This window comes from Paroedura picta, chromosome 4 (assembly GCF_049243985.1).
Source record: "Paroedura picta isolate Pp20150507F chromosome 4, Ppicta_v3.0, whole genome shotgun sequence".
In the NCBI taxonomy this organism is placed as follows: Eukaryota; Metazoa; Chordata; class Lepidosauria; order Squamata; family Gekkonidae; genus Paroedura; species Paroedura picta.
In genome coordinates this window covers 113187077-113211304 of record NC_135372.1, presented here as the reverse complement: position 1 = coordinate 113211304, position 24228 = coordinate 113187077, and the positions used below count along the sequence as shown (strand labels likewise).

The following is a 24228-nucleotide window of genomic DNA, read 5'->3' as shown; positions in this document are numbered from 1 at the left end:
CCACTGCCCCATGGGCCGTAGTATTTCCTAGCCTGTTTTGCCGGTGGCTCCTCAGAGCCTGACTGTTTTAATTCCAAAATAGAAATGGATTTATTCAGCAAGAACTGAAAATCCTCTGCATTGAAAAAACGTTCAGCCAGGTGAGGTACCTGAATTGGCTCCACCTCCTCCTCATCTGTGATAAATTCACCTTCTTCCCTCTCCCTGAGCTCCAATTCCTCCTCCGAGGAAAGGGATTGCTGAGAGCAATGAGGCCTCTTCTGTGCTGCCTTCGTTGGCCAGCTAGCCCTGGGGCGTTGCTCGCTGGGAGACCTCCTATGGGCAGAGCTCCTGGACGCTCTGGACTCCGGGGAAGAGGATCGGGACCTGGAACATGAGGGCCTGGACATACTTGGCAACAGCTGTTGGCATACTTTTGCAATCTCTGCTTGCACAGTATCTTTAATCATAGACAATAATTCAGCAGGTAAAGAAATCTGGCCAGAACTGGCCTCAACATTACCCGAGTCCGGCCTGTCCCCGGTCTGCCTGGAAGAAGACTCCTCGTTGCCTGCTTGCCTCCCTGCCGAGGTGCTAGGCACGACTGGATCAGGCCCCTTCTCCTTCGCCGCTGATTTAGACGGCTTGGGGGGGCGACGGGCTCGATTCTTGGCCTTAGCAGCCCTGGAGCGCTGTCCTTGCTCCGCTGCCGCCTTAGTAGGTGGATCAGGCCCGCCCGTTTCCGTCTCCTTACCCCCGGTATCACCAAGGGGCTCCTGGAGACCGGTGTCCTCCTCGGAGGAAAAGGCGCCTTCTCGGCGCTCTGCCGCCATTTCGCGGCGCGTCTTCAAAATGGCCGCCGGAGCACGCGGCAAGCACGCGGTCGCCGCCGCGGAGCTCTGCCCTGCTGCCCGATCCGGCGCAGCCGATAAGGGAGAGCTCTAGCTTGCCGCGACGAGCCTCTACGCAGCGGCTTTTTGCAGCCGAAAACGAAGCCCCGCGGCTCCGCTTGTCGAATCTCCTTCTATCTTCTCCTTGGTAGACTAGCTACTCGGGACCTATAAAGGTCACGTCTGCTCCCTCGCGAGGCAGGAAGAAGACTGGAGAAGAAGGGGCGTTTCCCACCGGAAGGCAAAATATGCAAATGACCTGCCTCCCTCAAAGAGAGATGGGAAACACCCGTTCCAGCTGTCCTCCTGACCCGGAGGGAGAACTCCCTGATGACAGGGAGAGATTGCTCCCACAGAGCAGCCAAGATGGACAGGGATCAAGGGGCCAGATGGTCACCCTTACTGACCTCAGCAACTTGTTCACTTGGCAGACAAAGCAACATATGTGGTACATGTGTAATGTATAGATAATTAAAATATTTAAAGTTTTTTTTAATGATAGTTATATTGAGGTTTGCTTAATTAATCCTTTTTGGCTCTTTTACCACACCATCCTTGTAACCGGTATTACAGAATACTACAACATTTAAAATGATCTAGATTATTCAACTTGTTCTGAAATATTTGTCACTTTAACTTTTCCCTTATTTTATTCTTTACTTTCCATGTTTTAATCACTGTGAATGGACTGGGTTGTGAAGAGAGTCTCAGGGCAGAATATACTGGGATTAGGATCGGTAATTCATAATTACTTTCTGGAACTTCATATCCAGTAGTTAAGAAATCTTGTAGAGGAATACAATGTCATCAGATATAAATTTTTATTGTGACACAGGATCATTGGGAGTCAATCAACACACAGTAACACAATGGAGATCAGAAGTGATGTGTACCTCATATTTGCCCCTCTCAATTTCTGTTTGACAAAGCAATTATTTTGCCTTGTGTTTCTTAGATCTTGTTTTGGGGCCTGAGAGACTTGAAACGTGTGAACTTGTTTGAAGTTGACCAGCCACAGGTCATTGTTGAATGTGCTGGGAAGAAAGTAGAATCAGAAGTTATAACATCATTCAAAGAGAACCCTAATTTCACTGAACTTGTCAAATTTGTTGATGTGGTGAGTATAAACTAGATGAGAGACATAAGAGACATATCCTTATCCATCCATGGTTCCTCTTAATATTTGGGAAACTGCCCGGGGACATGAATCTGGCTGCCTGTCCACAGACAAGCCTGGCTGCCAGAAGCGGCATGTCTTTGGTGCCCTGCTGCTCCACCCAGCTGCTGGTGGCAAAGAGCAGGCAGCCGTGGCAGCAAGGGCGAGGCACTGTCAGCCACCAGTACCATGAGCCACCCCGATGTGGGAGCAGCACCATGACTAGCCACCGGCCAGCTACCATCTGTGGCCACGAGCTGCCACTGGCCACAAGCCATCTGCTACTGAAATACTCTCTGTCAAAGAGCTTTGAGGCTACTGATGAAACTTACTGAACTAACTGCATGAACAGAACCGTTGCAGAATTCAAGATGACTGGGAAAGGTTACAGGAGAGCTATGAGTCCCATAATGCAGTGGTCCCCAACCTTTCCGAGGCTGGGGACCGGCAGGGCATCGGGCCGCGCCCCCGCGGACCGCGCCCGTGCGGGCCACGCCCGCAGATCGGGCCGCGCCCACGGGCCGCGCCCACGGATCGGGCCGCGCCCGCGGGCCGCGCCCACGGAGCGGGCGTGGCCCGCACAGGTGCGGCCCGGCCCTGATTCCCTCTCCCCGCCTCCCGCAGTAAGAAGCTTCCCGGGCCGCAAGCTTGCGGCCTGGGAAGTTTTTTACTGCGGGGGCGGGGCGGGGAGAGGGAGCCGCGTCCCGGTGCCATGGCCTTTGCGGCCCGGCACCGGGCCGCGGCCCGCAGGTTGGGGACCACTGCCATAATGAATGGCTTGTTGCCTTTAAATTTTTAATTTGTAAAGCAATGGGTAATCTCTAAAATGCAGCACTCTTCAGCAATCTAATTTGTAACTCTTTATTGGCCTCTTTCACAGGAGCTCCCAGAGCAGGTTTATTTGCACCCACCCCTGAGTATCTTTGTGGTGGAGAAGAGAGCTTTTGGACGCACTGTCATGGTGGGAACTCACATAGTGTCACATATTATGAAATTTGCTCCGAAAGAGATAGATGAATTTGAAGACACAACAGACAGCCCACCCAAGAGTGAGTCTTTAAAATCTAAAATGCTTTGAGACTTTTGGATGATGTGGGATAATGTGACTGTCATGATGGTAGAAGTATTCTATTCTTCAGCCTCACAATGTAGAATCCTGCAACTAGTATGAGACCACAGCTACTCCATTGTACATTGCCATATCCAACTTCTTGTCACCATTTTGTTAAGGATCACCAGAGTTGCAGAAAGTCAACAAGAGCCATGCAGTAGATATTAATACCATTTATATCCAGGCAGCATACTATGAAAGAAATAATGGCTTGGATCCACCAAGGCATTTATGAAGATGGATTTCCACCTGCAGAGCATAACTTTTCTCCCTTCTACTACAGCTCAGAACGTTCTCCAAAATACTTCTTGGAGTTTCTTTGAGGGAGGTGAGAAAATCACACTCTGCAGCAGTAGTCTTCCCATCTGTGCAAACATTCCAGTGGAAGGTCAGATGGGCTAACTGAACTTTGACATTTCCTGAATTTGTGGTATTATTCTCAGAACCATTCACTTAGATTATAGATATGATGTTGCCATAAGGAAATGACAGAATTTTGAGGTGGGTCAGGTCACTTAGATTATAGATATGGTGTGCATTTGAGGTGGGTCAGGTCAATGCAAACTTCTTCACCAGCTAATTGAAGGAATGTTATGTGTGGTTGATATAAACTGAAAGTAAAGTAGAAGCAACTTATTTTACTGGTATGCATTATCTATGCTGTTCTATTTTAGTGCGGAAAGCCTCAGCTCGACCTAACATAGCTAAAACGATGCAGAACCTCGGTGCAGCAGCTGGACATACAGTGATAAACATCGGTGCGACAGCTGGAAAGACAGTAATAAATATTGGTGCAGCTGCTGGTGCAGCTGCTGGTGACCTAGGAAGCAAAGCAAATCCTCTTAAGCTTCTAAAGGTAGGTACATCGGGAAAATCCAAATGTTCACTGATTTTGCTATTGAATAAGTTGACCATCTGTCTCGCCTTTGGCGGGGCAGTCCCGCTTTTGGGGCATTTGACCCATGTCCAGTGGCGTTTTCAAAATGTCTCGTGGTGTTCTCATATATATATTTTTTAATTTAATTTTTTTAATTAATTTTTTTTTTGCCCACGTGGCAGGCAGCCCAGTAAACATCCCGGGCTCAGGAGGCCTCCACGCAGGCACCCAGGCTCTGGGGCAGGGCTTCCTGGCCAGCTCTGCTGCCACCTTTTCCTCCGGGCGGCCTTTTCCTCCGGGTCTCCCTGCCTCCTCCAGGACCAGGCCTTGAGTCTTCCCTTGACCCGGGCTGCCACCACCCTAAGGCCAGTCAGGGAGGGAGGGAGAGGGGAGTGAGGAGGGAGGGCCCGCTGCTGCTGCCATTGCCGCCGTTGCCCCGCCACCACCCTTCTAAAGGTCAGGCGGGAGGGAAGGCCCACCTGCCGCGGTGGTGGTGCATCCCGCCTTGCAGGGCCAGATATCTGGTCACCTTACTATTGGAGACAAAGTCTGCTGGTTTGTAGCTCTCAGTGTAGCTATATTCTATGGAAAGAGGTTCTCCACAAGGCTGTACCATCCAGAAGCACAGCGTTCTTTATGATGGATAGACCTTAGTGGGCATGGATATAATGTAGGAAAAGGGGGATATAAACAAATTGATGAGGTCAATCCCTACCCGATGCGTTAGGGAAGGGTCAGGGAGGAAGGGCCCAACTACTCCTTTAATGCTTTAGGAGAACCAGGTGAAATGGAGCCCTCCTGCTCTGTCTAATCTAAGGATTATCATAAGCTTGGCTGAAAAAAAGATGTTCCAGACTCTGACTCTGTGCAGGGGAGTTGGAAAAAGCCATAAAATGACTGCTGCAGTTTACTGTCAGCCACATAGTAAAGATCCTTGTCTTGTTGTGGCAGCTGCTGCCAGAGCAATATTTTTTTTAAGCTGCATGTCCCTTCAAGTCTCCAGTGGCCAATCAGAAGCCTTGCCAGGCAAAAGCCTAATCTGGTTCCACCCAGTTTCTAAATACTCAGCAGGTACTGGGAAAGATATGTTTCCACACTGAGGGCCTCTGTCTTAGAGCTTTAAAAGATGCTGAAAGGAGCTACCTTGGTGTAGTGGCCAGGAGTGTGGACTTCTAATCTGGCAAGCTGGGTTTGATTCCCCACTCCTCCTCTACTTGCAGCCACCTGGGTGACCTTGGGCTCGCCACAGCACTGATAAAGCTATTCTGACCAAGCAGGAATATTAGTGCTCTCTCAGCCTCACCCACCTCACAGGGTGTCTGTGGTGGGGAGAGGACGGGAGGGCAATTTTGTAAGCCGCTTTGAGACTCCTTCGGGTAGAGAAAAACAACATATAAGAACCAACTCTTCTTCTTCTTCCATTACACCCAAAAAGAAGAAAAATGAAAGGTCTAGGCTTTTATTTTAGAACAATTTTACTAAGGGAGGAAGGGTCATGTTAGAGCAAATGGCTCCTCCCTCTTTCAGTCCTAGAAATCCAGATCATCCAATGAAGCTGATTGACAATAATATTCAGGACAGATAAAAGCAAGTACATAATTAACATGGAGTTGGCTGCTTTAAATCTTGGGAATGCCCACTGGTTGAGATGATTTTAAGGGGATAACACAAATGTAGGAAGTGAAGGATCACTCTGTCACTGATGATTAACCATGATGCCAAATATTCCGCTCTGTGTTCTGAGGCAGTATGTTTCTGAATACCACCTACAGGAGAATGAAAAGCGGGATGGGATGCTGCTGAATAAAAAGACCTGAGGTTTAATCCAAAGTTCTTTTCTTAGGTTGACTTTATTCTTTATGTTTAGGCACCTCTAAAAAAAATCCCTGTTGATAAACTGATACCAACAAAGGAAGAATTTGAGGAGGAAAAACCTGAAATAGAAGAACTGGATTGGTGGTCTAAATATTATGAATCATTAAAGGATCTGAATGATCAGGTAATGCCGTGCTAGTTCCTTTACAACATACTCTGTTTTACTGTATTTAATTCTAAAGTGTGAGGATGCAAAGCAAATGGAGGGGAAGTACCCGTAAATGCAGTATCATCATCAGAACTGGAGAAGCAGAGGGAATGTGGAAATCTTCATCAAGGGCAGGATGAAAAACTGAGGAACAGATATCTTTTTTATCCTTTACAAACAGCATTTATCTAGGAAAGTGCTTCTGCCATTATTTTGCTGCTAAGAAAACATTATCTTTGTGGTGGAGTTTTACGCTTTAAGCTGTATGTATTTATATAATTTCTGCTCTGCTTTTCTCCACAATGGGGTCCCAAAGCAGATTTTATCATTCTGCTGTTCCTCCTTTTTTTCTTTTCTTTTCTGCACAACAACGTGAGGTAGGCTAGGCTGAAGGTGTGTGACTGGCTCACTCTGCCAAGCTTCCATGGCAGAGTGGGGATTTGAATTTAGAGCGCACTGATGCAAGTCCAACACTAATCCAGGGGTCCCCACACATTTTGAATGTGTGAGCATCTTTGGGATTTTGACACAGGTTAGTGGGCACAAGCACAAGTTGCTGCCACAGGAGGCAGAGCCAGCCACAAAATAGTTGCCTCGGGACACCCCCCCACACACACCCCCACACACACACACAGAGGAAGCACAAGTGCAGGGGAGTATAGGGAAAGAAGACTGAAAAAAACATAAAACCAATATTGTGGTGGTAACTACCTCTGAAACATTTTAATCTGCACAGCCAGTTGGATCCTCAGTGGCCAATCAGAAGCCAAGCTGGGCAAAAATTCTATGTGGTCCTGACTACCTTCAAATCATTTGATGGGCTTTACAGATGGTTTGGTGGGTGCCATGGTGCTATGGAGAGGGCACTGGGCCCCTCACCACACCCACTGGCTGTCAGAGAACTGCTTGGGCAGAGCCAAAATCTATTAGAAATTGTTTGCTGGTGGAGGTGATGTCCTGAAGAAGGAGCAGTGAGTGAAGAAAAAAAGAGCCTTACGGAGAGTCTTGAGGCAGGTTTATGGAATAATTCTTCATTCTTTGAGGGAATGGGTGTTTATGAAGCCTATCTCTCCACATTTGGGGACACACACAAAATAATTTTTGATCCCCTTTATGCAAATAATTGGTTGCCTTCAATGTGTTTCTTTTTCCAGTTATTGTTATAGAACTGTCAGATTGCAAGTATAATAAAAAAAAACACCTTTTGGTCAGTCAGTAAACAGACTGGAAGATATAATATCTATATACTAACAGCAAAGTCAGTCAGATCTGAGGATACTTACATCTGGTGACTGGAGATGGGAACAGGCAAGACAGATCTTTCTACTAACTTGAAAATGGTCATAGGCTTACAGGAAAAATTGAAATCTTAAAAAAAAGAAAAAACACTCCAAAATTGGGGGATTTAAAAAAAACCTGGAAAAGATAAAAAGAACCCACACACAGAGTACATTAATTTAGCCTCAAAGTTAACCACAAAATGGATAGATATATCTAGTGATTTGGAAAGCTGTGTCCTTTAAAGATGCATTCTTTTGTGCATCCAAGTAGAACCTTATTTATTGGGTTGCCAGCTACTCGGTCAGCACAGTGATTTACAGTGCAAACCTAAGGAGAATTCACCCTTCTAAATCCACTAAAGTCAGTTGGCTTACAAAGATGTAACACTTCTTTGGATTGCATTGTTGGTATATTTATCTATATTTTATTTATTTGATTTATTAACCACACTTCTTTGTGTTCCGGCTTAGGGCGATATCTTGGGACAGTTTCATATTAGTATCTTTTAAGTGTTTTACTCCATAGGCAAGTTCCATTCGTTACTAAATGAATGCATATTTATTTGCACGGTACTTCTTTGTTCTGTCAAGATGTATGAAAACTTAGCACATTTGCATAATAGTATTAATGATTATACTTATGTATATCGATCTGTTTTGAATTACTATTCAATAATCTGAGGAGACACTTAGATTATTGAATAGTAATTCAAAACAGATCAATGAGTTTTTGTATTAATTATCCTTTATGAAATAAAAAGTTAAAATAAGGGGGGGGGGGACTCTTCTCATTGAGCTTCTTAAAAGCTAGGCACCGTAGAGAATGTACAAGACATTTACCACTCAACTAGGATTAAAATTAAATATAGACAACAAAAATGAGAGAAAATAATTAAAAATCTGAGGAAGAATAGGCGAATGCTGAGAATGCTCTTTCATAAGGTATTCTGTTCATAGAATTTGTGTCTTCTCCCTGCAGTCTAAACTTGGTCCAGATAACAGAAAATTTGCTAAACCAGTGAAAGGGTAGAGACTATAATAATCTGAGCTTTTATGTCATTTTATAGTCCTTTAGTGATGAAGAAGATGGTGACAATGATGATCCCTATGATCCGGGTGAGTTCTTTGCATTTACTAAAACAAGAACTCTTCAGATTCACTCTGCTGTTGTGTTTTGCATTGGGATTTATGGGAAATCCCAGGTAGCTTTGGCAAAATCAAACGCCTTTGCAGGCCAGTCAGGATTGCCTATGCAATTCGATGATTTGCACATCTACTGATTGTGTCTAGTGCATCCATCCTATATGCTCAGAGCCAAGCTCAGTCTGGCAATGCCTGATTCTCAACAGCAGTGGTCCCCAACCTGCGGGCCGCGGCCCGCTGCCGGGCCGCAAAGGCCATGGCACCGGGCCGCGGCTCCCTCTCCCCGCCCCGCCCCCGCAGTAAAAAACTTCCCAGGCCGCAAGCTTGCGGCCCGGGAAGCTTCTTACTGCGGGAGGCGGGGAGAGGGAATCAGGGCCGGGCCGCGCCTGTGCGGGCCATGCCCGCTCGGCCCGATCCGCGGGTGCGGCCCGTGGGCGCGGCCCGATCCGTGGGCACGGCCCGGGCGCGGCTCGCGGGCGCGGCTCGGGTGCGGCCCGATCAGCGGGCGCGGCGTGGGCGCGGCCCGTGGGAGCGGCGTGGGCACGGCCCGCGGGCGCGGCCCGATCCGTGGGCGCGGCCCGATCCGCGGGCGCGGCCCGATCCGCGGGCATGGCCCGCACGGGCGCGGTCCGCGGGGGCGCGGCCCGATGCCCTGACGGTCCCCAGCCTCGGAAAGGTTGGGGACCACTGCTCAACAGTGTTAGTTCCGTATTCCACAACTGGCTCTCTTCAGAAATCTCTCAGGAATTCTGGCAAGCAAAACTAAACTGCTTTCTTCAAATACCCTTGTTCTCTGTGTAGACTGATAGGAGATACTCCACAAAACTCCTTCCCCCTTTCTTTGAGTTTATTGCCTGTTGCACCATAGCAGTGGGTCTCAACCTGGGGGTTGGGACCCCTTTGGGGATTGAACGACCCTTTCACAGGGGTCGCGACAGGGCTAGCAGCTTGAGTGGGGAGGGCGCTGCCACTGTTGCCGCTCCTCCTGCAGGTGCCCACACCTGGCCGCCAGCTGCTCCAGCAGTGCCTCCAGGAGCTCCAGGTGGCGGGACAAGAAGCAAAACTGAACTGAGAAATCCCAGGGGAAAAAATTATATACAATCATGAACAATTGATCTTCACGCCATTGATCAGTTTTGGTTTAATTTCTGTGAAAGAACTCTTGCATAATTTTATGGTTGGGGGTCACCACAACATGAGGAACTGTATAAAAGCATATTCCAGTATTGCATTAGGAAGGTTGAGAACCACTGCCCTATAGTAATGATATCTTCATGAGTAAGGCAGCATATCCAATTAATATCTCAATATTTTATTTAGAAGGAGGGAATCTAAATGTTGCTTCTTTGGATGTGGATGCAGAAGATGAAATAATAGTTGAAGCTGAGCCAGTTCGCCCCAAAAGGAAACTCATCGCCACATTAAAGGTAAGTCTTAGAAGATGGAATCCTATCAGTGGAATTGGTTGCCTATGGAGGTGGTGAGATCCACTGGCGGGGCGGTCTTTAAGCAGTGGCTGAACAGATACCTACCATGGATGCTTTATGCTGATCCTGCATCAAGGAGGGGGTTGGACTAGATGGCTTGTATGGCCCCTTCCGACTTTAGAATTCTATTCTATGATTCTGTGATCCGGCTGGGAAGACACCCCCCCCCACTGAGCCAGATTCAGACTTATCAAAGGATGACCCCAGTGGAACTCCAAGAAAAGACAGGGTTCCTCTGAGACATAACAGGAATGCTAGGGAATCTCCAGCACTACAGGGTTTTCCTCAGACCTAGAGTCTGTGGCTTGCTTGGCCATGCCCCAAAAGTAGATATGCCAGCCTCCAGTGGGACTTGGGGAATCCCTGGTATTCTAGCTCATATCCAGGTTAAAGAGATCAGTTCTCCTGGAGAAAATGGTGGCTTTAGAGGGTAGATTCCATGGCATTATACTCCACTGAAGTTCCTCGCTGCCCCATATCCTGCCCACTCCTGGCTCTGCTACCAAAGTCTCCAGGTATTTCCAACCCAGAGATGGCAACTCTACCCAAAAGCCTAAAATCAAGATCTTGTCACTGGAAGCTCTGGGGCATCAGCTCCTGAGGCCACATACCAAGAACCTTGCATAGGCTCAGCAGCTGTCTGAAATGCCAGTTCCATCTTGCAAGAAAATGAGGAAGCAGAGCTGCTTCAGGCTATGGGTTTTGGGCTCACCAGTGATTTAAAAAAAAACCCGCACAGGGGAGGGGATGGTATATTGGGGGCTTTGAGTGTGCATGGGAACCATGGAAATTTCTTGTTAGGTCTCCATGTCCATGAACTACAATTCCCATGAGGCCCTGCTGGAAGCATGTGCCAGAGTGGTGGTCAGATGACATTGCAGCACATAATGTTCTAAATGAATTGGGAAATGTTCTAAATGAATTGGGAATGTTTTAAAAACGTTTTAGAAAAGGACATTTTAAATGGATTGGCGAACTGACTGCAGTGAAAACCAGTACATGCATAACAGCCCCACATCTTTGACAGGGCATTTCCACCTTGGTCCAGAATTCTAGATCACAATGATTATTTCCCAGACTGATTGCAAAGTAATAAATTAAGCTTTTTGATAGATTAAATATTCTAAATTGTTTAGGTATTTAACAGAAACTTTACAACCAGTTTGGGGATATGTTCTTGTATACGTAGTCACTCCCTTTGGGGTTTAACAGATAACTGGTTGCTTGTGTTGAGATTCTTTGGAAGTGTTATAGGACACTGTTATGATTTTTCTGCCAGACAAGAACAGATGGACTTCATTGTGGTCTTCAGAGGCCCCGCATATAGTAAAGGTAAAGGTAAAGGTATCCCCTGTGCAAGCACGGAGTCATGTCTGACCCTTGGGGTGACGCCCTCTAGCGTTTTCTTGGCAGACTCAATACGGGGTGGTTTGCCAGTGCCTTCCCCAGTCATTACCGTTTTACCCCCCAGCAAGCTGGGTACTCATTTTACCGACCTCGGAAGGATGGAAGGCTGAGTCAACCTTGAGCCGGCTGCTGGGATCGAACTCCCAACCTCATGGGCAGACAGCTCCAGACAGCATATCGCTGCCTTACCACTCTGCGCCACAAGAGGCTCTTCCGCATATAGTACAGCATGTCATATATACTTGACTTTTCAATTAGGATTTCAGAGAATATTAAAAGGTAACAATGCGTTAATTTTTCTATGGTATGTGAACTGATATTAGCTATTGTTTTCACAGGAGAGCTCTAAAATTTAACATTGCCTCTTATTTCAGATTTACAATTCAGAGCTGGAAAACGAGTTTGACAATTTTGAGGACTGGCTATGTATTTTTCCACTTCATCGTGGGAGAGCGAATGAGGATGAAGATGGAAATGAGGAAGATAAGTTTGTGGGAAAATATAAGGTAGATGAGTAATATGAATTTGATAAAAATGTATAGGGATTGATCAGAAAATAGTATGCCTTAATGAATCAAACTCCAAAAATTATTAAAATAATAAAATCTGTGTTAAATTGTTTTCTGGACATGCTCCAGGATATAGAGTAGCATTTGTAATACGCATTAATGATTAGAGGGTTGAATCCAACAATGTATGACCTCAACAATGTTCCCTGGTGCAGGTCTTTCTCCCTTCTCTCAGAAACTCTGTTAGACCTCCAAGAAGTTGATGGTGGAGGTAGTGATAACAAAAAGCCTGAGGGGCTTCAGTTAGGAGTGAGAGCCTCATCCTTTTTTTTAGCCTGGTGCTTCCACTCTCTGGAGGCAATTTTGTCTTTTTCTTCCTGACTTTTTTTCAAACAGATCCCATGACCTCTAGAATTTACTTTTTTGAGGTCTGTTCCATGGGAGTTGGGTTGACGGAGAGGCAGAGGCCTGCCCTGGCCTCTCACTGCAGGCTCCCTTTTGTGAAGAATAGCAAACTTATAGCCAGCCCCACATGCAGAAATGGTTCTGTTCACAAATAATCTGAAAACATTTCTGTGCTGTCACTTCTGGTGCTGTGGGAGTGGCCTGCTGATGTCACATCTGGTGGGAGTGTCTGAGTGATGTGAAGGTCCAGGGACCAGAGCGCAATGCTTTGTCTGGCGCTGGGCCCCACCTTAAGAACCTTCCTGCTGGTGACCCCCAGGACTACCTACTGCTGCGATGCTCCTGGCGGGCATCCACATGGTCACCCAGCTGGCATGCCCCTGCCGCTTCTGGAACCCTCACCCCCCAGAAACGCCATCGATGCTTTGAGGTAAGAGGGTGATTGTATTTCCGTGAATGTGCTGTGGGCGTGGCCTGTTGATGTCACATCCGATGGGAGTGTCTGAGTGATGTGACTTTTGGGGTTGTGGCTGGAAGGTGTGGCTTCCAGACATCATTTCTGGGTTTTCTCGGGGCCTGAATAATGTTTCAGATGTTCTCAGTGGTAGAAAGGTTGAGAAAGGCTGATCTAGTGATTCACACTGTAACTCTCTTAGATATGGAACAGCATTGCATGTAAACGTTACCACTATAGAACTGCCATGATGTGAAGGAACCAAGTTTCATTCACACAACAACCTGCTCCTTAGAACAAAGATCAGTCTATCAGAGTAAAATAATCCTTTTTTGAGAGTTTCTTTTTTTCTCTACATTGTAGAACTGTAAATGTATTTTCACTGACCTACTGCTTCCTATATCTTGTGTGAGATTTTGATAATGGATAGCACTTTCCTCCAGGCACAATGTGTCAGGCTGGATCCTACCAGCTCATCTGCTGGCAGACAAGTGAGAGATCCCTTTTGATGACTGAATTGGCTATGCTAGGGGTAGTGATGGATGGGGGCTGCAGTGAGAAATGGAACTGGATGAAATTGAGCCAGATTTCAGAAAGGATAACATAGATTGACATTTTCTTGTTTAATCTGTCTGTTGCAGGGTTCATTCTATGTTTATCGGGCTGAAGAGGCAGAGGCAGAACACAAGATCTCCCAAGGAATCCCCAGAAACAGACCTATTAAGGTCCTTGTCCGAATTTACATAGTTAAAGTGAGTATTTCTTAGCAATATCTTGAATTCTTTGTGAATTCTCAATGGAGATTTTAATAGTCTTTCATTGAGGTTATGCCCTAATAATCATGGCTGCATAAGACAGTAAGGTGGAGGGTGAGAAGGAATCTTCTTCCTTACATCCCTGAATTATCCCTTCAGATAGTATGATTTGAAACTGAACCCTAAAATTTCTAGCAGCTAATTGTGGATACTCTTATGTTTTGCACCAAATTGTCATAAATTTTTGTAATTTACAGCCTTTTAGTCCATTCTTACAATAATTCCTTTCCTGCTATGTTATATTTTAGGCAACCAACCTGACACCAGCAGACCCCAATGGAAAGGCAGATCCTTACCTTGTGATTACAATTGGGCAACAACGGAAGGACACCAAAGAAAGATACATTCCAAAGCAACTCAATCCGGTCTTTGGAGAGTAAGGATGTGCTTGTAATATTATAGTTTCATCTTCGCCCACTGGCTTCATGCAGAGCATATATATGACCATTACAAAATCTTAGGCAGCTGCCCAAAGAAAATTGTTTTGGAAGATGGCCCCTCATTATAGAAGCAAATGGAAGAGATTTACATTATTTGTACCACTCTGATTCATGTGCTACTGCTCTTCAGGAACTGAAATTGGACAAAAAAGAACAGAGAATTGCTATACTGAGAAAGGAGGGGCATGAACTATGACAAACAGTGTTATACCTTCCTAGGTCCACTGAAGTCCATGGGGTTTCCTTAAGACTGCACTGCTAGTGAGCAACAGAGAGGAAGAAGATATGAGTCCAGAAGCACCTTAAAGACCAGCAAGATTTCTAGGGAGTTTTAAAGGGTAGCAGTGTTGGTCTGCAATAGAACATCTAGATTCAAGTCTAATAGTACTTGAAAAAAGATATTTGGGGTATAAGCTTTTGAGAATGAAAGCTCCCTTCATCAGATATTTTGTTTGATACTTTGTCAAAAAGAAATTTGAGTCTTGAAAGTTTATACCCCCAAATCTTGCTGGTATTTCAGATGTTATTATTAGATGTGAATCTCAGATTTCTAGGGAATCAGATTTCAAGAACCAAATATTCCCTCATGAGACCCGAGAAGGAAGTGGCTGAGAATAATGCTTGCCTAGTTTAACTAGGTAAATTGGGGAGGGGATTTAAAAAGAGCCATTTTGCCACATGAGACAGGGAGGGAAACCTACTACAGTAAAAAAAAAAAAAAATCCAAATCAGAAGTGTTGATTTTTGCTAGTTCAAGTAATTGGCTCATGTTTAGGGATGGTCACGAACCAGAAAAATACAGTTCATGTCAGTTGATACTTTGTGACTGAATCAAGAATTGAACCAGGAGTTTCATTTGTGAACCAAACCAGTTTTGGCTCATGTCCCTATAAACCCCGTTGAAAGAGACCACAGTCTCTTGAGGGGATTTGCAGAAAGCTGGAAAACCTGAGCTCTGCTGTTTTGGGCTGTCATGTGCAGTCCGTTTAGTTTAAAGGAACTGCACAAGACAGCCCAAAATAGCTGAGTGAGCAGGGGGAGCAGATACTCCCTGCCACTTAGCCATTTTGGGGGCTTTGTGTACTCCCTTTAAATAGAGAACAGAAAACTGGAGGTTACTCAGAGTTCCTTTAAACTCCTTTCAGCTTTGTCTGCTAACCGACCACAAACTGTTTTAAAGATTCACAAGCTTCAGTTTGCAAACCACAAATAGAGAATAATTATGAATTTTGCTTTATAGTTCATTTTGTGCCCATCCCTATTCATGTGCCAGTTTGGTGGAACTTTGACTTATGTACTTCTGTTGTATTGTATAGGTGTAAAAAGAGAGGATGCTAGGATAGGCCATCAGATAATTGTTGCACAGGACACGTTTCTATATGCTCTGTTTCACCCTCTCTTTGCACACCTTCTTTCTCTCTCTTATATTCAGGGTGCTGGAGCTGACCATATCCTTTCCTATGGAATCAGAGCTCACTGTATCAATATTTGATCATGACTTGGTGGGATCTGATGACTTAATTGGGGAGACAAAGATTGACTTGGAGAACCGATTCTACAGTAAACACAGAGCCAATTGTGGAGTGGCCTCACAATATGATACGTATGTATTACAAGAAGAGCTTGCAAGCCAAACATGAATCCTTCCCATTTATTTTGTCTTAATTTTGTAGCTATTCTTGTCCATTTCAGGGCCAGCAGTGGTAATCTTCCCAAAAGAGCCTAGGACTGAATCCCTGTCATAAGCAATATAGCTCAATGTACACGAATGTTAGCATTAAATGAAATCAGCTGATATCCAAGAGAGTTCAAAATGCCTCACCCTGTTTATTCCTTGCAGAGAGGGCTACAATGAATGGCGAGATGCTTTCAAGCCCACACATATCCTCGACAGTTTGTGCAAGAAGAGTGCAATCCCTTTGGCTGAATACAGGAAGGAGGAAGTCAAAGTGAACAATAAGATTTTTAAGATTCCACCAGAAGCTTTCCCTGAAGGTACTGATCCCCATTTTCTAAAGCAGGAGTAGTCAAACTGCGGTCCTCCAGATGTCCATGCACTACAATTCCCATTTGCTGGCAGGTGCTCATGGGAATTGTAGTTCATAGACATCTGGAGGGCCGCAGTTTGACTACCCCTGCTCTAAAGGCTGTCATATCAGCTATACATTCTGTTGGAATAATGGCAGTCCTGAAATGCTTTCCATCTGGTTCTGTGAATTCATTTCATCTGTTCCTTGCAGTTTGCTGGAATCTTTTAATACTGGAACTCAGCATTATTAATTAATTGTTGTTGTTGTTATGTGCGAAGTCGTGTCCGACCCATTGCGACCCCATGGACAATGATCCTCCAGGCCTTCCTGTCCTCTACCATTCCCCGGAGTCCATTTAAGTTTGCACCTACTGCTTCAGTGACTTCATCCAGCCACCTCATTCTCTGTCGTCCCCTTCTTCTTTTGCCCTCGATCGCTCCCAGCATTAGGCTCTTCTCCAGGGAGTCCTTCCTTCTCATGAGGTGGCCAAAGTATTTGAGTTTCATCTTCAGGATCTGGCCTTCTAAAGAGCAGTCAGGGTTGATCTCCTCTAGGACTGACCAGTTTGTTCGCCTTGCAGTCCAAGGGACTCGCAAGAGTCTTCTCCAGCACCAGAGTTCAAAAGCCTCAATTCTTTGACGCTCGGCCTTCCTTATGGTCCAACTTTCGCAGCCATACATTGCAACTGGGAATACCATAGCCTTGACTAAACGCACTTTTGTTGGCAGGGTGATGTCTCTGCTTTTTAGGATGCTGTCTAGATTTGCCATAGCTTTCCTCCCCAGGAGCAAGCGTCTTTTAATTTCTTTGCTGCAGTCCCCATCTGCAGTGATCTTGGAGCCGAGGAAAATAAAATCTCTCACTATCTCCATTTCTTCCCCATCTATTTGCCATGAATTGAGAGGGCCGGATGCCATGATCTTTGTTTTCTTGATGTTGAGTTTCAAGCCAACTTTTGCACTCTCCTCCTTCACCCGCATCAACAGGCTCTTTAGTTCCTCTTCACTTTCTGCCATTAGAGTGGTATCATCTGCATATCTGAGGTTGTTGATATTTCTCCCTGCAATCTTGATCCCAATTTGTGACTCCTCTAATCCCGCATTTCTCATGATGTGCTCTGCATACAAGTTAAATAGGCAAGGCGACAGTATACAGCCTTGCCGAACTCCTTTCTCAATTTTGAACCAGTCAGTGATTCCATGTTCAGTTCTCACTGTTGCTTCTTGACCTGCATATAAATTTCTCAAGAGACAAATAAGATGCTCTGGTATTCCCATCTCTTTAAGAACTTGCCACAATTTGTTGTGCTCCACACAATCAAAGGCTTTAGCATAGTCAATGAAGCAGAAGTAGACATTCTTCTGGTATTCCCTAGCTTTCTCCATGATCCAGCGTATGTTGGCAATTTGATCTCTAGTTCCTCTGCCTCTTCGAAATCCTGCCTGTACTTCTGGAAGTTCTCGGTCCACATATTGCTGGAGCCTAGCTTGTAGGATTTTAAGCATAACTTTGCTAGCATGAGAAATTAGTGCAATGGTGCGGTAGTTTGAACATTCTTTGGCATTGCCCTTCTTTGGGATTGGAATGTAAACTGACCTTTTCCAATCCTGTGGCCACTGTTGAGTTTTCCAAATTTGCTGGCATATTGAGTGTAGCACTTTTACTGCATCGTCTTTTAAGATTTTGAATAGTTCAACTGGAATGCTGTCACCACCACTAGCTTTATTGTTGCTCAGACTTCCTAAGGCCCATTTGACTTCACATTCCAGGATGTCTGGCTCCAGGTCAGTAACTACCCCACTGTGGTCATCAGGGATGTTAAGCTCGCTCTTGTATAGTTGTTCTGTATAATTCTGCCACCTTTGTTTAATCTCTTCTGCTTCTGTGAGGTCCCTACCATTTTGGTCCCTTATCATACCCAACTTTGCATGAAACGTTCTCTTCATATCTCCAATTTTCTTGAAAAGATCTCTGGTCCTCCCCATTCTATTGTTTTCTTCTATTTGTTTGCACTGTTCATTTAAGAAGGCATTCTTATCTCTTCTAGCTTTTCTCTGGAATTCTGCATTCAATTGGGTGTATCTTTCTCTTTCTCCCTTGCCTTTCACTTCCCTTCTCTCCTTAGCTATTTGTAAAGCTTCCTCAGATAGCCATTTTGATTTCTTGCATTTCTTTTTCTTTGGGATGGTTTTAGTTGCTACCTCTTGTACAATGTTGCGAACCTCAGTCCATAGTTCTTCAGGCACTCTGTCTATCAGATCTAATTCCTTAAATCTATTTGTCACCTCTACTGTGTATTCGTCGGGGATATGATTTAGTTCATACCTGAGTGGCCTAGTGCTTTTCCCTACTTTCTTCAATTTAAGCCTACATTTTGCAACAAGAAGCTCATGATCTGAACCACAATCAGCTCCTGGTCTTGTTTTTATTGACTGGATAGAACTTTTCCATCTTTGGCTGCAGAGCACATAATCAATCTGATTTCTGTGTTGACCGTCTGGTGATGTCCATGTGTAGAGTCGTCTCTTGGGTTGTTGGAAAAGAGTGTTTGCTATGACCATTGTATTCTCTTGACAAAATTCTACCAGCCTGTGCCCTGCTTCATTTTGTACTCCAAGGCCAAACTTGCCTGTTATCCCGGTTATCTTTTGGCTTCCTACTTTAGCATTCCAATCCCCCATGATGATAAGCACATCATTTTTTGGCGTTGCTTCTAGAAGGTGTTGTAGGGCTTCATAGAACTGATCAACTTCATCCTCTTCAGCAGCAGTGGTTGGGGCATAGACCTGGATCACTGTGATGTTGAATGGTTTGCCTTGGATTCGAACTGAGATCATTCTGTCATTTTGGGGATTGTATCCCAAGACTGCTTTTCCTACTCTCTTATTGATTATGAAGGCTACTCCATTTCTTCTGCGAGATTCTTGTCCACAGTAGTATACCTGATGGTCACCTGAATTAAATTCACCCATTCCTGTCCATTTTAGTTCACTGATTCCTAAAATGTCGATGTTCAGTCTTGTCATTTCTTGTTTGACCACGTCCAGCTTACCTTGATTCATGGATCTGACGTTCCAGGTTCCTATGGAATAAAAATCTTTACAGCATCGGACTGTCTTTTCGCCACCAGTTACTTCCACAACTGAGCGTCCTTTCGGCTTTGGCCCAGTCGCTTCATTCATTCTGGCGCTACTCGTACTAGCCGTCTGCTCATCCCCAGTAGCATATTGGACACCTTCCGACCTGAGGGGCTCATCTTCCAGCGTCATATCGTTATGCCTATTGGAACTGCCCATAGAGTTTTCATGGCAAAGATACTGGAGTGGTTTGCCATTTCCTTCTCCAGTGGATCACCTTTTGTCAGAGCTCTCAGCTATGACCTGTCCGTCTTGGGTGGCCCTGCACGGCATAGCTCATAGCTTCACTGAACTACGCAAGCCCCCTTGCCACAACAAGGCAGCGATCCTTGAAGGGGGTATTAATTAATAGCCCGCTCATTTTCTGTTAGGGAATTGTGCCTGATAATTTTTTTGCTGCAGCAGACACTCAAAATTTTTAATCAGCGTGAAATCTGTTATTGCAATAAAGTTCTTAAATTGTTACACTTGATTTTGTGTACTAAACAGTTGTGTTCCCAAAGGGCTCATTAGAAGAATAAATATCCCTGAAATAAGTGTTCACAGTCTTCTCTTTGCATCCCACGATCCCTGATTCCCTGCAAGAAATAATTTTCTCCCATGGAGGAATACAATGCTGGGAGATCCCTAAATGGATCCTCCCAGTATTTAAAAAATGCAAATGAAAGCCTCAGAGGGGCTCAGTTCAGAGTAGAGGCACATGGGAACGGCAAGAAAAGGTGTAACTCTTTGCTGTATATGGCATTGTACTTGCAACCACGGTTCCCTGCTTTCTGCTGTTAATCGTCAAAGAGAAAAAGGTGAGTATGGGGAGGCAGCAATGAAACCTTCTGTACCTCCCATACTCCTCATGGCCTTGATTTGAATCAGTCCCCACATGAAGACCTTTTAGAATAGCGATCCCCAACCTGTGGGCTGCGGACCACATGTGGTCCTTCGACTAACTGGAGGTGGGCCCCGAAGGACGCCTTCTCCCCCCCAGCCCTTTACTTCATCCCCCCCCCAGCCCTTACCACACACTTCATTGTTGTGGCGTGTCTGTATCTTATTTTGAAGGGATGTTTAAACATTACCATAGCGATCAGAGAGCGCTAGGACAGTGGTTGAGAGTAGAGGAGTAAACTACCCCCCCCCACGGGCCTCAGTAAAAGGCGTTGAGTGGTCCCCGATGATAAAAAGGTTGGGGACCACTGTTTTAGAACATACCGAAGAAGAATTGGTTCTTATATGCCGCTTTTCTCTACCCGAAGGAGTCTCAAAGCGGCTTACATTCACCTTCACTTTCCTCTCCCCACAACAGACACCTTGTGCAGTAGGTGAGGCTGGGAGAGCCCTGATATTACTGCTCAGTCAGAACAGCTTTATCAGTACTGTGGTGAGCCCGAAGTCACCCAGCTGGCTGCATGTGGGGGAGAGGGGAATCAAACCCGGCTCTCCAGATTAGAAGTACGCTCTCCTAACCATTATACCAAGCTGGTTCTAATCCAGTCTCAGATTTCCCAGTGTCTTAGATCAGTGGTCCCCAACCTTTTTATCACCAGGGACTGGTCAACGCTTGACAATTTTACTGAGGCCCGGGGGGGGGGTAGGCTTATGGGACGGCTGTTCAGACCTTAATGGACGCTTTTAGCAAATGGAGCCACGGCCCGGTACTGACTGATCCACGGACTGGGGTTGGGGATCACTGTCTTAGATGACAATTCATATGTGGGTCTCAGTAATTTCCTGATGACTTGATAGAATACTCCAACAATATTTTCTGAAGGATGGTCTTATAATTAGATGCCTTCAAGGCCCGTTCCCATTTCCTGATCTTTGCTTCCTTCACATCAGATGATCCATATATATTATTATTAAAATTCAGTTTGTCAGGTTTTAGTGTCCTTGTTCATCAAGCAAGCTGGGTTATAGTTTTGAGTTACATGGCAGCATGCAACTCTACCTGCTCTTCTTCTATATTCTTTCATGTATTGGCCAGAGGTGAATTTCAAGAGCTATACTGGGAATGCATACTCAGTAGTATTTTGGACTCTTTTGTTTGTGACATGCCATGAAGGGTTGTAGTTCAATTGGTTTTTGAAAAAGCCCTTCGTTGTAAAACCACTTTACCATATAACATGCAAGGTGGCTCTTCAAGAAATATAACCCAAAGGTATATTACTCACTGCATGGTTCTTTGGATCCTGCCCCAGGATTCCTAATTTCTCAAGTCTTCCTGGGTACCACTGTCTTGAGAGTCCATCTCTAGCCTGCTTAGTTACATAGTTTCAATGGAGAACCCTGTCAACTGACTGAATGAATTCACTGTGAGTCAGTGGTCACCATTTTAATCTTTCAGAACTTGATATTCATTGGTTAATCATAAACTGAGTTTGAGCTTTCCAGTTTCTTATAGCCCCCCGACTGATTATCTTGCATTCCAGAAGTTTTTGTGAAAGACAAGAAAGAAAATGAAGATGAGACATGGTCTGCTTACGATGAGCACAAAGCTTTGTATGTCCTTCAGCACTGGGATGAAATGCCAGAATATGGGTATAAATTAGTACCGGAACATGTGGAAGTTCGATCTCTTTACAATCCAGAGAGCCCTGGTCTACTGCAGGTAACATCAGAATATTGATTTATTCTCCATCCAATTGTATTTTGAAAGCTCTCTGTTACACAAGAATTTATTTCCCCTTAATTCAAACTGCTGTACTGCTAAATTTCATAGGATAAAATGAAATGACAGTTGCTTAGCACAACCACCTTAGCATGAGTTGATGCAGATCGTAGCCCCTTCACTCACCAGCAGTGCAGAAGAGAATCCTGTTCATTACACAGCGCAGAATTAGAAAGGGAAGTGTTATTGGAGTTAGGATTTGGGTGGTGAACTAGCCCCTTATACTAGCCTAAAGGCTTGGGAGCTTTTCTGACATAGCCACCATGCGTTTCCACACAGTGATGACTCTATATGCTATAGAGTCATCTATAAAATAGAGTTGTTTTCATCGTGCAGCATGTGAATATAGGGCATGGATATAAGAAAAATGTTTCAAGTGGCTTCAGTAGGGTTGCAGCGTCAGACTTTGTCCTCATTACCTTAAGGCAGGCTTTCTCAACCATGGCTTCATGAAACCCTGGGATTTCTTGACGGCCCTGAAGGGTTTCCCGAATGGATGGGAGTTAATTAATTATTTATATATTTTTAAAATCGGTTAAATATTTATTGAGTAATGTGACCATATAAAGTCATGTTGCCCTCCCCCCTCCCAAAATGGCCAGTGATAGGCCTCAAGGGGGGAAGAAGGGGAGGGTCCCCCGGGTGAGCATGTACACAGCTATGCTTCCCAACCATGTTACTCTACTTCTGAGGTTTCTCAAGCCTGAAGAATATTTCAGGAATTTCTCAATGGTAAAAAAGTTGAGAAAGGTGGCCTTAAGGACCCAGTGAATCACAGCCCAGAATACTTTCTTAGTTCTGCTGTACATAGGAAAGGTAAAATAAATGTTCTAAATGAATTGGAATGTCAAAATGGGAGGAAATAGTGCAAACAGATAATTATGGAAGGATCCTGTTGCTTTTGAATTGTGAAAAGGCCCTGATCTTTGGGTGCTTTTTATGAAACAGCATGCTTGATTCAACATAACAAAGGGTTTGCTTCATTAGAGTGTGATCTTCTCTTTGTACAAGAATATTCTTTTGAGGCTTGGCTCAAATCTGGATTGCTTCATTAAAAAATTGTTTACAGCATCTTAAATCCCCCCCCCTTCCAGGGCTCTCTCCACATGTGGATTGACATGTTTCCAAATGATGTCCCTGCCCCACCTCCTGTCAACATCAAACCTCGACTGCCAATCAGGTAAGAGCTTCTGCGACCAGGAATGGTGGACCATTTCTGCTTACTGAATATTTCATTTATATCCCTTGAATTGGCCAGGGATTTTACTTATTTTATTTACTTAATTAGTTAATTAATACATTTCTACCCTGTCTTTATACCCAATGGGAACCTAAGGCAGTTCACATTATTCTCCTTCCTCCCATGTTATCCTCATAACAGCCCTTTGAGGAAGGTTGGGCTGAGAGAGTATGACAGGCCCAAGGTCTCTAAATGAGCTTCCATGGCACAAGCGGGGATTTGAACTTTGGTCTCCTAGATACCAGTCTGCCACTGTTAACTACTGCACCACACTGGCCCTTTGCATCTCCTTTGCTTGCCTCCCATATCATGTGGGAATTGTTATAAATAAGGTAGTCACATTACAGTGCAAATTATATAATCTCAAAGAACAGCAGTTCCCCCCCTCCCCTATTTTACTTGATTTGTTAAAAAAAAGAATTTGGATGGGAGTCTCGTTGACATTGTTGCTCAGAATTGCTATTGTGATTGTTCTTTCTTTGTTTTGATCTTTTTGGGGGCAGATTTGCAAACTCATCCCCAGCAGATTAAAATATTAAGGGGAAGATTAATAAAATAAGGGAACAAAATAATGTTTAATTAAAGTTTGTGCTTTTCCCCCTTCCTACAGTCACTATTTACGTATGTTTCCCTTTTGATTCATGTGGCAAGTGAATCCTGTGGCCCATGGCCTCTCAGTCACTTGAGGTTGCCTCTTGTTTCTTTGTAAAAGTTTTGTACAAGGATTATGAACAAGATACTGTATGTTAATCTAACTCTTGTCTTTTCCCATTTTATTTCTAGTTATGAGCTACGAGTCATTATCTGGAATACAGATGACGTGGTCCTTGATGATGTTAATCCAATAACAGGAGAAACATCCAGTGACATCTATGTAAAAAGGTGCCAACAACAGATAGGCAGGAAAGGAAACAATTGCAAAGAAGAAGAAGAAGAAGAGTTGGTTCTTATATGCCGCTTTTCCCTACCCGAAGGAGGCTCAAAGCGGCTTACAGTCGCCTTCCCATTCCTCTCCCCACAACAGACACCCTGTGGGGTGGGTGAGGCTGAGAGAGCCCTGATATTACTGCTCAGTCAGAACAGTTTTATCAGTGCTGTGGCGAGCCCAAGGTCACCCAGCTGGTTGCATGTGGGGGAGAGCAGAATCGAACCTGGCATGCCAGATTAGAAGTCCGCACTCTTA

The 24228-nt window shown here is 44.8% G+C and overlaps 1 protein-coding gene across 1 annotated transcript in view; it reads left to right on the top strand.

The window, feature by feature from the left end:
* Positions 1 to 24228, top strand: part of LOC143836200 (fer-1-like protein 4) — a 71389-nt gene that overhangs the window by 41564 nt on the left and 5597 nt on the right. The window contains exons 28-41 of the mRNA XM_077335188.1: positions 1825 to 1986; positions 2906 to 3074; positions 3811 to 3992; positions 5881 to 6012; positions 8384 to 8432; positions 9780 to 9886; positions 11728 to 11859; positions 13363 to 13473; positions 13785 to 13912; positions 15409 to 15579; positions 15817 to 15971; positions 21567 to 21745; positions 22900 to 22985; positions 23829 to 23927. Of these exons, the coding sequence (XP_077191303.1) occupies positions 1825 to 1986; positions 2906 to 3074; positions 3811 to 3992; positions 5881 to 6012; positions 8384 to 8432; positions 9780 to 9886; positions 11728 to 11859; positions 13363 to 13473; positions 13785 to 13912; positions 15409 to 15579; positions 15817 to 15971; positions 21567 to 21745; positions 22900 to 22985; positions 23829 to 23927 (1862 nt within the window). The remainder of the gene's footprint in view (positions 1 to 1824; positions 1987 to 2905; positions 3075 to 3810; positions 3993 to 5880; positions 6013 to 8383; positions 8433 to 9779; positions 9887 to 11727; positions 11860 to 13362; positions 13474 to 13784; positions 13913 to 15408; positions 15580 to 15816; positions 15972 to 21566; positions 21746 to 22899; positions 22986 to 23828; positions 23928 to 24228) is intronic.